This window comes from Telopea speciosissima, chromosome 7, assembly GCF_018873765.1.
Source record: "Telopea speciosissima isolate NSW1024214 ecotype Mountain lineage chromosome 7, Tspe_v1, whole genome shotgun sequence".
NCBI classification, from domain to species: Eukaryota; Viridiplantae; Streptophyta; class Magnoliopsida; order Proteales; family Proteaceae; genus Telopea; species Telopea speciosissima.
Window position 1 is genome coordinate 58750855 of NC_057922.1, and position 14187 is coordinate 58765041.

At 39.2% G+C, this 14187-nt stretch overlaps 1 protein-coding gene across 1 annotated transcript; it reads left to right on the plus strand.

Annotated features, from left to right (window-relative positions):
- The first annotated feature begins 2553 nt into the window (after nt 1-2553).
- Nucleotides 2554-13098, plus strand: LOC122666842 (probable prolyl 4-hydroxylase 9). Its single transcript, XM_043862933.1, has 8 exons — nt 2554-2895; nt 2991-3110; nt 4603-4760; nt 5438-5540; nt 7116-7211; nt 8401-8466; nt 8614-8730; nt 12945-13098. The coding sequence occupies exons 1-8, from the start codon at nt 2776-2778 to the stop codon at nt 13026-13028; spliced, it is 864 nt and encodes a 287-aa protein (XP_043718868.1). The 5' UTR covers nt 2554-2775; the 3' UTR covers nt 13029-13098.
- Nucleotides 13099-14187: the final 1089 nt, after the last annotated feature.

A 14187-nucleotide genomic window follows, 5' to 3' on the forward strand; every position in this document is an offset into this window, starting at 1 on the left:
CTTCTTCTACAAACTAAGCTCCAAAAAGAAAAAATTGCAGAATAGAAGAGGAATGTAACAGAAGTGGAGAAAGAACTCCTCCTGGTTGTTTGTGACTTGGAGGGGCTTGGGAATGGGAGTAGTTAATAAAAGGTGCAAACTTTTATAAAGAGTTCAAAGTTGATCTCTGTAACTCGTTCTTCAACAACTCTTTCCTTTTGAAGGACAAGAAAGGAATTTGGAGATGATAGACAAAAGAGCCGTGAAGGAACGAGACCATTTTGGTAGAGAGAAGCTGATGAGCTTCTATATAAACGTACGTATGATTCAGTGGAAAGATTGAGGTTAAGTGGTGAGGAGTTTTTTTTTTTTTGGATAGAAGTGTGGTGAGGAGTTTTTCCACGAAGCTCTTGGGCCTTTTTTTACTTGGTCGATGGATTATGGACTATGTATAGAGAAGAGATGGTGTCTAGGACGTACGACATTTTGCTGCTACAAGTCTGGCAGCCAAAGAAATGGGATCTTAAGGGGTATTTTAGAAAATACGAATATCTAGGAGGGTATTTATGAACCCAAAGGGGAAGTGAATTATTCCATTTCTTTGGCTGCTAGCCTTGTAGCCTGCTTTGGGCATAGCAGCAAAAATTTTTCCGTATAGGACTATAGTGGGGAACTGGGGATATTGACATTTCTCATTTTGTGCACAAAGAAAATTGGGCCTTTTGGGGGATTCGGCTCCGGTCCTGTAGTGGCGGGAGCTGGAGCGTCTAGCCCAGCTAAGTGACAGGAAAAACAGGGGTGGGGTGGTCATTTCACATGTGGATCCTAGCTGTGAAATGACCACCCCACCCCTGTTTTTCCTGTCGTTTAGCTGGGCTGGACGCTTCAGCTCCCGCCACTGCAGGATTGGAGCTTTTTCCCCTTTTGGGGGGGAAGGATCTATGCGAGGATGTTTGGCCTCTTCCGAACATGTAGGGTTGGGTATTATAAGAGGCACAGAAAGGTTATTACATAACATAACAAAAAATTTCTTAGGGGGAGGGTTTCACACGATGCAAACTGCAAAGTATAATTTGGAGCCAATGAGGGGTGGATTACAAATCGTACAATCAATTCGACTCCTCTACTTTCGCCTGCCCCTACTGTCGTGTCCGTCCCACACACAAGCAAGGCGGAATGTACCGCCTTACCCCCTGCCCGAGCGGGGGTAAGACGATACTTTCCGCCACGCTTGTGTGTGGAGGCACATGGCAGTACTGGGCAGGCGAAAGTAGAGGAGTCGGATGCATCGTACAATCGGGGTTTTATGGGAGGGGAGAGAATGAGGGGGTCAATTTTTGTGAGAGTGCATGCAAAAGAATCTGCATGAAAAATATACATGTGCATATTCCTACAACTATGGAGGGTTGCACGGACAATACCCCTTCTCGAGGATTTTATCTCACAACCACCATTTTAAGTAGGGGTTTAAGTTTAGCCTTTGCAACCTGAACCCACCATGGCCCGCCCTGAGCCTGAATAGGGTATGGATTGGATTTTTCAACCCTGAGGGCGGCTTAGGATTGAAATTTTCAAACCCGGGATCAAGGTCAAGGTCCGGGTTGAGTCGGGCCAGGGTTGAGGCCTTGGGATGAGCCCCTTGTTGGTGGCAGCTGAAGCAATATGGTACTAGATACATAACAAAAATTATAGAAATAGGATTTCTACGAACACATGTGTTAACTGTGCTTAACGTCAAGGGGAAGTTTGATATTTTGATAAAGTTTGGGGTGTCTGTGATATATTGTATACTTACGGGGGAATCCGTGAAATTTTTCCTTTTTTTTTTTTCTCTTTTTTGAATACTTCATTGTATAAGTTTGGGCAAAGTTTTCCTCTACCCGCAGAGGATGGTTCACCCACCATCCTAGGATTTTGTTATGTTCCAAAATACCCTCTCCATACCCATTCCCACTCTCTCCTACCTGACCTGCCCCTACAGGGGTGAAAGGAAACAGGATCCACTTAACTTTTGGAAAGAAAGTAAAGGACAATAAAAACAAAGGTCAAAAGAACCCAAGTTTTCTTTAAGCGACGGTGGATGAGAATCTATCCACCACGAGGCTTAAATGTGGACTCCGAGGTGTCAGCTCTGTTGGCAAAAGAACAATTCCGCGGCCCGCCCCTATTAAAGCTCTCCAATTCTCCAAAAAAAAATTAAAAATAATAAAAAATAAAAAATCTAGGTAATATATGCACGGGTGGGTAATCCATTATCCATGCACTACTGCTGTTGTCCGCCGCTTCGCGAGGGTTAAACCTTGGTTAATTGGGTACTTGGATCTCACGCGCATTAATTATTCCCAATCCCACGCCTTCCCTTCTTCGCTTCGACGGTGGAGAGCCTGAGGGAAGGCCCTGAAAGCACCTGCGCTTCTGCTCAAAAGTTGACCTTTGGCGTTATTGAACGAAAACCTCATTTCGGAGAAAAATTATTACATTCCTAAAAGCATTTGCTAATTTTTTTGTTTTTTGGAATTTGACTAAAACACTCCTGTTCTTGACCTTCTGCTCAAAATCTCCATATTTCCTGCCAGAGAGGTTCAAGATCATTTCCATTACACGAGCAAGAGAAATCATCCGCCGTTTCAGTCTTCTTCTGCAGAAATTTCTACTGGTTTTCTGATTATGAACATTCTCTAGAAGAACTACCGGCAACAAAGATTAAGAAGAAAAGCAGTGGAGCTTCTATTGAGACGAGCTTTGAAAATAGAGGCAAAGAAGGAGCAGAGCATTATTTGTTCTGCGGATTTAGAGATGAAAACCAAGAATAAAGGAGTCTGGACTCCCACAACGAAGCTAGGTCTGCCAGCTGTCTTCCTCTCATGCATCGTTTTCTTCCTTGCTGGATTTTTTGGTTCCATGCTCCTCTCTCAGGTGATATATGAGCTCTTTTTTCGGTTCTTCGTCGAATTTGTGTTTATTCCATTGTTCGATCTGGCTTCTGCTGCTTTCTGATTGCTTTTTTGCAGGATATCTCTAGCGTCCGGACGAATCCGAGGTTACTTGAATCAGTCGACGAGGAGACAGGGGACATTCCGATGCCGCAAGGAGAGACTGGAGAAAGTTCGATTGCCTCTATACCCTATCAGGTGCTTGGTCTCTTTCCTTGAGGTTTGAACTTCATATACTGTTGTTTGCTCTTCTGCTTAATTAATACAGAACTGAATATGCATAGGATTCTTGCGTTGCAATAGTGGATCAGAAATGACTTTTACTCTGTGTACTCTTTCCTTCTGAATTTGAGAACGGATTGTAAAATCCTTGGGTATCTTTGTTGAACTTCTTTTGCTTATAAAAAAAAAAGGAGGGGAGCTGTAGTTAATTTCATTTTTTAGTGAATGCGTCCCTAAAGCAGTTCAAATAGACCCGGAGTTATTCATAGAAGAAAGAGGGGGGTGGGGGAGATTCTATTTGATAGACTCGTTCACTTGACATTAATTAGAGTTTGAAGCAGAGTAACGGTATTATGAATTTGATATTTACTCTGTGTTGAGTGGACATTCTTCCTATTGTTTGTATTCCAAGGGGCCCAAAGAAACTCTGAACTACTCTCAAATCTCTTTTTTGGAAGATGCACGCAGCCGTTAGATGGGGCCACGGGGTTCATCATGCATGGTTTGAAATACTTCATGATTGATATCTTTTCGTGATATCAAGGAGATGTTGAAGAGAAGTACTTGCAGTTTGGCAGGCAGCGACTGTGCTGTTGTTTGTTTGCTTCTCCTGATTTGATCTTTTCTTGTTGATGGTGAAATCCTGTACTCTTATGGCTAACCTAGTTCCCTCCTCCTGTAGCAAGGATATGGCTACGCTTTATTGTGTATGTTCTGGAATTTCGTGACCTAAAGAACTCAATGCCCTAGTCCACCATGCTCTATGGTAGAAATTTCTTGGTTCTCAATCTCATACTGAGAACTTATTGAAGTAGTTGTTCTGTATTACTCCTTTGACCCATGTGGTTACTCTCTGCATTTTTCTGCGTCATAATCTTATATCCAGCAAGTTCTGTAAGATGTTTTGTTGGTGGAATTTGGACTTTAGATTTATTAGGTTTGAGACCAGAAAAAAAAAAAATTAAACAGAAAAATGATTGGAGTTGAGAGAGGAAATGGAAAAAAAAAAAGAGGATAAAATGGAAAGATGTTATAGTGAGGCTGGAGGAAAAAAGAAATGCTGATGAAAAGATTTGAATACAGGTATGGACTGTAGTATTTAAGAAGAAATATATAGTAGCTAGGGGAGAAACAAAAATATGATAACATCTGGGGATAAAACAGTTGCACGAAGTACTTCCTATGATACTTCATTCCATTTTTTCTTTTTCTTTTTTTCTGCTGGAAGAACGGGTGCAAGGGGATCAAATGGAGAGACCAATAGAGGAATGCAAGCAACATTGGAGTAGGGTATATGATAGTAAAAAAAATTCAAAATTTTCCCTTGCCTTGGTCTTGCTGTTATGTTTAGTGCAGAAGATTGCCTCCTCTTAACTTAGTCGATGCTCTTTCCTTTCTTTCTTTACTCTCTAATATTTCATTTTTTTTTTCTTTTTAATAGATGTGTCATCCAAAATTTTGAGTGCAGGTTTTAAGCTGGAAGCCTCGAGCACTATATTTTCCTAAATTTGCAACTGCAGAACAATGCCAAAGCATAATAAAAATGGCAAAATCTAAGCTTAGACCATCAACCTTAGCTTTGCGGAAAGGAGAAACTGCGGAGAACACCAAGGGAATTAGGACAAGGTAACTTCATTCTCCATAGTAGCAGACACCTTTCTGGTAGTTGGAATCTTTTCCAAGATAAATGAATTGGGGGGGGGGGGTGTTCCCCATTATCATTGCTTAGCATTTATTCCATAAACGGCTGTAACATGTTAAAAAAGCAACAGATGGTAGTTAACTTTAGGGATCTTCTGAACTCTATTGATGTAAAGGAATTCTTACTTGATCTTAGGGATTTGTGGGTTTGGTTCAATATCTAGGTAGTTAGCCTATTGTATGTTTTCCCCCTTACTTTTTTTTCTTGTTGCTGTTGTTGCAACTCCATCTGTCTAGTACAATAATGTTTAATGGTTTTGCTTCACTTTGAATGGATTAGCCTCATGTTGAGATTATTTTTCTTCTTTTGATCGTCTTCTCTGTTCAGTACTTGGTGAGAGTCTTCTCTTCCTATTTCCATGATATTGTTGCGTCTTCTAAGCCCTGCCTTTTCCCTTCTGTTTTCTTTTGTTCTTTTGTTCTTTTTTTGAATTTTATTCACTTAAGTCTCCTAGGGTCATTCTAGGAAGTCAAGTTTGAGTGTTAGTCAAAATTTCAATATAATGCCTTAATTCATGAATATTTATAATATATTATTGATTTTTGAATTCAATGAAATTAATCACTGTTTGCTTCTTCTTTTTTTCTTTTTGGGCCAACAGTTCAGGCACATTTATCAGTGCATCAAACGACAAAACTGGAATCTTGGACATCATTGAGCAGAAGATTGCAAGGGTTACAATGATTCCAAAGAGCCATGGAGAGGTATGCTGTTAAAAGATAAAAATAAAAAATGATTATACTTGTATCATTTTGTGGTTGGTTTCCACCCCGCCTCCTTCCTAGGGATGGAGTAGAAGTGCCTTTGGTGAGGGGCAGAGAGGAAAGACTAAATATAAAACATTATCTTTGTAGACAACCCCACCATGGACCTCTTTATGTATTTACTTTCTATATCAAGTAACAGGAAAACATTTATTTAGAAGGAGAAAAAATGCAATGCAATAAATTCTGAAGCTTTAAGCTCATTTGAGTCAGATAGTTATGAATTTTTGGGGTTATACTTCTATTATTTCCATCTTATAGTGTTATATACATTGAAACTGCAGTTATCACATGAAGGGAGCTACATTTCTCAGAGCAAGGGTCATATTTTTTTTATTCTTTGTATTTTTCCTGGAAAATTTTGTTTTAGTTTACGTATCGTTATGCAAGTTTTAAACTCACAAGGGATAAATTCTTAAGGACTACAACTGCTAGAAATTTTAGATGGTTTCAAAGGTTTCATTGATGCTTCTACTGTGTCCTTTTGGAGCCTCTGAAAGTGGTTATCAAGAGTAAGGCTTAATTTTCAGTCGTATGCTATAGCGAATCACAGCCTGAGGGCATTTGAAACATTGGTAGCCCCACTCAACCACCCCCTTTTATTAGCAGGTTTGTATCTTGATTTAGTCAAATAGGTAGTGGTTATTTACCAGAACGAAAAAACTACGGGTTACTTAAGCATATATTACTAAAAAGGCGATCAGTAACGTCAACAGAGAACTTCCCTAGGTCATTGGGATTCTTCCATATTGCAGAATAAAGCGTCTGAAAATGATTTAAAAGTCAAGAAATAAGAACTTCTTTAACATTAGGTATCCCAATATTTTAAGCAATTGGACTTGTTTTCTGATTTAATGTATATTTTCCATCTGTTGTTGACACAAATATTGTCCTAGGATAAGTCTGTTTGGAGAGTAGTGTGCAATTGAACCCTCCAAATATGATGGGAAAGTTGATTATTTGAATTGTGGGTTCCTTGTTCTGGATCAGTTGATTATTAGTTATGTCCCACGTATAGGGATTGACTTCCTCCAATTAGGGAGGTTGATTAGTTTTTCGAGTAATTAAACAAAAGGAATTCATTGCATTTACAGCTTTGTTTATGTTAAGGGTTCTTGATTAGGCAAATCCGACCTTCTGTTTAAGCATACTTGTACATAGAAGTAAACTAGAGATTTACTTGCCTCTCTGAATGATTCTTGTTTTTTTCACTTCTTTTATCTGGTGGCCAATGGATCACTAGTTTTTCTGAAGATTCTTTTGATGATGGAAAACAGTTTTCTAGTTTTATAGCTTACAGAGTCAGGTCCCAAGGGATTAATATGTAATTTACTGAAGTCTCCCATAGCTTATCTCTTAATGGTCACATGTCGCTAATGGTAGGACAATAATCTTTCATTTTCTTTTTGTTTTGCCTTTGTGATATTTGAGTTATTTGTTTTTTTAATTTTGTTTTGAAGCAGTTAATCTTTTATTTCATGGCAATTCTAAACTTGCCTGATCACCATATTGCAGGCATTTAATGTCCTACGTTACGAGATTGGACAGAGGTATAATTCTCACTACGATGCGTTCAACCCAGCTGAATATGGCCCACAAAAAAGTCAAAGGGTACATATTAATTGAAGGATAGGTCTCAATTGGTTATTATTGTAATAAGATTTATGTTTCTCTCAACTATCATTTTGTTTCTGCATAAAAGATTGTATGCCGTGCTTGTTTCGACTCTCTCAAGGAATTGCATCAGTTGTGTTGATTCCTTAATCGGCTAGCATTTATATCTTGCTAAACATCCTCAATTCTTGCACTGATTTTCGTAAATTGTTCTCGAATAACTGTAGTAGGTGCCATAATGTAAAAACCAGAATCGGGTTATGCATACCATTTCCCACTTGCCTGCCCATGCTCTCCCCTAACCCCCTCCCCCTCACACACACACACACACACATATAAAAAAGCAGTTAAGTGGCTATCCATACTCAAACTCCAATTTATTTTTACAAATTGTGAAGTAGATCCTGTTCTTGGAAGATGGAATGCAAAACTTCCAATCACATATATTGACTGAGCTGACCTTTTCCCATTTGGTCTCTGAAGGATAACTAAAGTATACCTTGGTTGGACTGCATAATGTTCTGTTCTTAGTTGTTATCTCTGCCTTTAAGGTTGGAAATGGAGGGGGGACTCTATAAATCTCTGCTTAGTCATTTTAATGTTAGGGATAAAGAACTCTAACCGGTTGTGTCCAAGGCGTGGACACTTTGCCTAGACACAGATGGGTGTGGAATGACCACCCAGCCCCCATTCCAAGGCAGAAATTCCAGGCACCATGGCAGGGGCTGGGTGGTCATTTCACGCCTAGTTGGGTCTAGGCGGAGTGTCCACGCCTTGGACACGACTGGGTGGCGTTCTTTAACCCTTAATGTTATTTCTGAACTCCACGACATCATCAGATATTCTTCTGCAGTTCAAGGAGTTTCTCTTAGAGCATGAAACAGGGCCTGATTCTTTTGGCCATTAGGAGATTCAAGTACATGTCCTGTCTTAGGATTTCAATTTTATGCTATGTGGAATGTTTGATTTGTTACCAATTATCAGGGCAATGAATATTCTAAAATGATCATAATTATTTTTTAAATAATATCATAAAAGGTGGATAGTTTTCTCATATGCACATAATATTTTAAATTCATTAATTATAATTCTAAATCTTATTTTTCTATAAATAAGAGTTTTATGAAAAGGATGGTATATAGTTAAGAGTTTTAATTATTTTGCTGGACTCCACTAATCTGTGCAGATTGCTTCCTTTTTGTTGTATCTCTCTGATGTGAAAGAAGGTGGGGAAACCATGTTTCCTTTTGAGGTAATATAATACTTCGTTTAAAATATTTTGTATGTATCATTTATTATTATATGGTGAAAGTATGAAGTCTTTCATTCTATTTCGTTTTTAATCCCATTATCAGTGTTAATATAGTTGGTGACCTGTCATCTCTACTTGAACCTACAGAATGGTTTTATGGACTTCAACTATGACTACAAAGAGTGCATTGGTTTGATGGTGAGGCCACGTCAAGGGGATGGACTTCTGTTTTACTCATTGTATCCGAATGGTACTACTGACCCGGTAAGTGTTCCTCTATTTTAACAGTCTTTCATTGAAGGATCAACATTAGCTCTGTTTGGATAGGACTTGAAACCCCCTGTAGTTTAGGATGGGATGAAACCAGTACCTGCAGTTGTGAAGAGAAAGGAGAGAAGAAAGAGAGAACGATGGGGAGAGGATGTGCTGAATCACCATAGATTCGGACTGTTTGTCTATCGTGGTGATGTACTTTATATAATAGCTAACCAATAGCTGTTTTATTCTTAGTAGGTATCCTACTAAGGATACAACTCTGAATTACAACTAAACAAGGAAACGAAATAAACTAAAACAACCAAAGATATATCACAATAGGGACACTCCCCCTATCGTGATTACTAACAAAGAACCCTAAGCCTATGCTGCCACAGTGCTGCAGTGGATTAGACATAAATACTCCTGTGGTACATTGTACATAACTTAACATAGGAGGGGTGCTTAATTATTTAAGATAGGGATCAGCTTCCAACTAAATAGGTGGCTCATAATTTGCACTGAAGTAGAGCCTTAAAGTTTCTACATGTTATCTTGAATTGTTGAATCATTTGCATCCATTAGGAAGCAGTGTGAAGAGCCAGAATAGCTGATTGATAAGGAGTAAGGACCAGCTTCCAACTGCAGTAAATGGTTCCTACATATCATTAGAGCTGAAACTCTCACAAATCAAGGTGGAGGTTTGGACTTGATTGGTTACAAATCAGTTTAGTCTTTCAATATCAAAGTAAAGCATTCCTGGTTCTCTGAGTTCTTGATTTTTTTTGGTATTTTTTGCCCACCGCACCTATTAGGAAGTAGAGGGAAGAAACAAAAGGGATGGTTGACAGGGATTAGCTTCAAGGGATCCCTTCCTTTCATTAGAACTGAAACTCTTATAACTTTAGTTGGTCATGGGAATTGGATATTGGTGACTCAAGGCGAAGAAAGGCAAAGAGGACAAGTATCCCAAAGGTTGACCGTAAAAAACCGGACAAAGAACAGTGAACCCTTTTGGGAGGTTGGGGCGAGAAATATAATGCAACCTAATCTTGAAACACCCCAAACTCTAGCTAAGAAGCACCCTCTATCCACTTCCCCTTTTCCGTGCGCCCCAAAGCCCATTCCCCGGTTTATGAGCCCCTTTCCGATTCCCTCACCCAATCTCATGAGAAGCAAGCCCAGCAGGCCTTCCCTTACTTGTCCTCAGACAGCCGGCCCTCACTAGGTTGGCATTGCGTAAGTTTAGACTATCAATATCCAAGTAGAGTATTACAGCTTTATAAAGTGAGAACTTGAATTGTTTGATATTTTCATACCCCTTAAGAAGTAGGAAGGAGAAGCAAATGGCTGATTGATAAACTAACTGCCACAGTAAATGATATCCAAATGGTAAAGTCCAATAGCCTTGGTATTTAAATTAGGTCTTTTGCTGCACTTGTTACTGATAAAATACAACACGAAGGCCAATATTTGGATGCGGTTCTGATTCTGGATCCTGGCTCAGATTTGTCAAGGTGTCACCTGGGCGTCCAGGCACCTTGGTCACCTAATTGGTGCCGACTTGATTTTGACCCCTCTCCAACGCTTTGGGTTGCCTAGATGCCGTGACAACTATGGCCCAGAATCAGAATCAGGTTGTTGATCGTCACATTTCTTTCAACCTGAACTTGTAATCTAACATGAGAATGTTATACCATTTATCACAAAAACAAAAAAAAGAAAAGAACCTAACATGAGAATTGCTTCAATTTTGGAATTTGGGTAAAAGGTTGCTTCTCACTGTAACTATTGAAGGCAGTAAGTAGATACCAGAGGTCCAGAATCTGCAGATTATGTGGGTTCTTAGATAAGGATGAGAAATGGGATTCTAGAATCTCTTTAGAATCACAGAATCAGAATCCCGTTCAAACATGGTCTGTCTCATGGGCGTACCCAGTGCATGAGGCTCCCGCCACTGCGGGGTCTAGGGAGGTCATAATGTACGCAGCCTTACCCCTGCTTTCACAGAGAGGCTGTTTCCAAACTCGAACCCGTGACCAGTTGGTCACAATGGAGCAACCTTTACCGTTGCACCAAGGCCTGCCCTGTATGGTCTGTCTCATGATCCATGGAAAATCAGAATAAGGAAGATCCGAATTTCAAATCTGCATGAAAATTAAAGAATTCAGAGCTTTGGCTAGAAATAGAGAAGGAAAGTACATCTTATGATGGTAAGCATGGTTCAAAAACTCGTATTTTGATCTTGTTTTGGCCTGACCGAAATGAGCGAAATTTCCCCAAAACAGACTTTTTTCCAGTATATTTCAGTTGCCCATTTGGGCAAATGGCTATATTAAGCTCCAATACTTCAGAGAAACCTTACTTTGGTCTATATAAACATATTTAAACCTTTATATTGCAAGAAAAGTCACACAAAGTAGTGGTTAGATTTGCACCCTTGGTTGGCAGTATACGCTGAACCTTATTATATACCTTGTGTAATATTAGCCTATTCTACATGTTGTTAGAAGACAGAAAAGACAAGTAAAACAAGTAAATTATGCACCATGAATGAAGAAACATAATATTGATTAATTATGAAGTAGTACAAAGTACATGTAATATAGACACCCAAGTCCCAACAATATAATACTGTCTACAAATACATGAGTACAAACTACAAAGTGGGACCCCCTTGGGCCATCCTAATGGGTAATACTGCAAACTATGACAAGGAGAATCAAGTCCACTCATGGACCGATGGTGTCGACATGCATTTTCCTCCAACTCTATGATATCGTTGGAGTGATGTGGCAACCCCCAGCAATATGTAGAGGTGAGGTGGCCAAAATCAGCAAAAAAAAAAAATAGGGGGTTTTCTCCTTCCTGCAGTCAAAACAGGCAGAACTCATAAGTAACTCTCGAAGCAGTGTATAAACATGACCCCCAGAAGTCGAATCTGCGAAAGATACATGAGGTCGAAATTTCGGCAGAACACCGAAATTTCTACTGAAATATTGCCAATTCCTTAATTCTTCTATTATTTCATCTTGACCTTGTCAAAATTTCTGCCGGTGAGTTTTTGAATTATGATGGCAAGGGGCCAAGGGATAACTCTATTCTATTTGCGAGTTCTTTTTTTCTGTGTGTGTGTGGGGGAGGAGGGGGGGGGGTTGCTTGTATAGCAGCCTGGTATCCTTGGGATAAAATAGAAGTAAATGAGATCTGTTTTCGGCGTATTCATTGCATGAGCCTCAACCACTTCTGCATTATTTGTGTTCAGATAATGGGCTCTAGACCAATATATTATATTTCTAGAATTGGTTTGACCTCACTCATTGATGCATGCCATTAATATCCCAAACGTCAGGTCATAATTTCAGGGCCCTTATTAACATAATAGTATTATGGAGCATGATGGTTGGAGTAATATCTCCATGTGACTTAAGTAGAAGTGTCTATTTGAAGTGACTTAAGTTGCAATTCCCTGTTGGTTCCGAATACAAAGACTTAAAGTTTATTGTTGTAGCATAGTGATCAAGGAGTAGTCCATTGTTTGTGGTGGGTATGGTCTGATGAGTAAAGTACCATAGTTTATCTCATCTTCTATGGGAAGCCAATGATCTTCAACTCTAGTTGATGCATTAGCCGTGGGGAGCATGCTGCATGCATAGGCTAAGGATTCTTGTATGGCCTTAGCTTATTGTGCACTTTGGATTCTATCTTGCTTGTATTTACTTTATGTTTTTGTTCCTTCAGGTCTATTTGGTCTATAGGTGCTTGTATCTGCTTTCACTGTCTGCTATAGTCATAATTTCTTTATGAGATTAAGTTCTCTGTGTGGGAGCGTAGCGTTCCCTCAGTCTATCTCTCTCCTCCCCCCACAAGGGGCCAGAGATGTCATTTCATAGGGAGAGAGTAGAGAGATAGACACAGCAAATCACTAACGTACACTAAGCTCTCGGACAGAAAACATTATTCCTTTCTTTTTTGTTGGAGACTGTAAGATGGAATGTAGTGGGGGTAAGTGTAAGTTACAAGATAGAACGAGGAGGAAAGTCAATATCATGCCATCTTTTTCTCTTTTTCCTTTTTCTTTTCTAATGATTCATCTCTTTCCTCACTTAGTACAGATTCTAAGATAAAAGATCTTGTTTCTGTTGAAGCAGTTCGTACTATACAATGTTGCATTTCTGTTTCTAGTTTCCTCATCTTTAGCCTTGGATTTACAACTCATGCAGACATCACTTCATGGTAGCTGTCCAGTAATTGAAGGGGAAAAATGGGTGGCAACAAAGTGGATCAGAAATCAAGAACAAGAATAATGTGTGTACATTTGGTAGGCACTTTGATTTTTACCCCCCCCCCCCCAAATAATGTATTTCGCTTACCTTTTTTGATAGTATTAGAGATTTAATGTCTAAAAGATTATTCTGCTAACATCGTAATCATGTTATTCCTTGGAGGGATCTGGTTACAAACAAAGTCTGCAAGGAGATTTATGAACGTGGAGTACGCAATCGATACCAATGCGTGAGCACAGTTGTGGAGCTTGACATTTGCATAATCATCACACCCTTCATAACTCACTTTGAAACCTTTCATTATTCGATAATGTAAAGAGGTATTTTTGGGGACAGAGAGTGTTAAATGAGTCATATTGGATTCAATTTGAGTTGGACTGGAAAAAAGATTGCTTTGAGAATACATGCAATTGGAGGGGAGCATTGAGGTCTGCCAAATCTGGACCATATTATAGCAAATGGCATCAAATGTGTCATTGCCATAGGAAGGGCCAACTTTATATGTATTAGGCCTTATAAATTTTACAATATCTATGTAGTGACAAGGTGTATTGTGCAGTCGACTAATTTAGTAATTTTAAATAAGGCAACCTGAACCCCATTCCATTATAGTGGAATTTTAAACCTGAATGACAATCTCTTTATTATGTGCCTAATGGGGTTTACTCTAGTGTATGGCGCTAGATTGGGCTAATCTAGTATGGGATTTGTTAATGGACTTGATTTAAAGCATTCCATTAACTTTGGAACTTTTGGTGTATCGGTCAAGTACATAACATTTGGTATCAGAGTTGGGCACCACGTCATGGGTAAAAGTCATGAAAAGGGCTATTTAAGAGAGGGTTACTTGGGGTAGAGTGAAAGTTGTCAGAAAAGATTACCTGCAGCTAGGCTAAAACCTTGGAGCAGAGTAGAGTCGCTTGAAAAGGGTTACTTACCGTAAGAGTAAAAACTACTTGTAGTGAGAGCAACTGAAGATTATGGCTATGAAAGTGTGATGGTCTGTTATGTGCCTAATGGGGACCAATCTAGTGTATAGGCGTTAGATTGTGTCACCTAGTATGGGATAGGCTAAAGGACTTGATTTAACGTGTTTCATCGAGTTTCGGAGTTTTTGACGTAATGATCTAAAATCAACCTGAAGTCAAGTACTTAACACTCTTAATGTAATGATCTAAAA

What these genes read in the sequence shown, in the direction of transcription:
- LOC122666842 (XM_043862933.1), top strand. Translation starts at nt 2,776, where the DNA reads ATGAAAACCAAGAATAAAGGAGTCTGGACTCCCACAACGAAGCTAGGT. An exon ending in AAACCATGTTTCCTTTTGAG is followed by an intron (nt 8,467 to 8,613) that starts GTAATATAATAC and finishes TTGAACCTACAG; the next exon opens with AATGGTTTTATGGACTTCAA. An exon ending in CGAATGGTACTACTGACCCG is followed by an intron (nt 8,731 to 12,944) that starts GTAAGTGTTCCT and finishes CAACTCATGCAG; the next exon opens with ACATCACTTCATGGTAGCTG.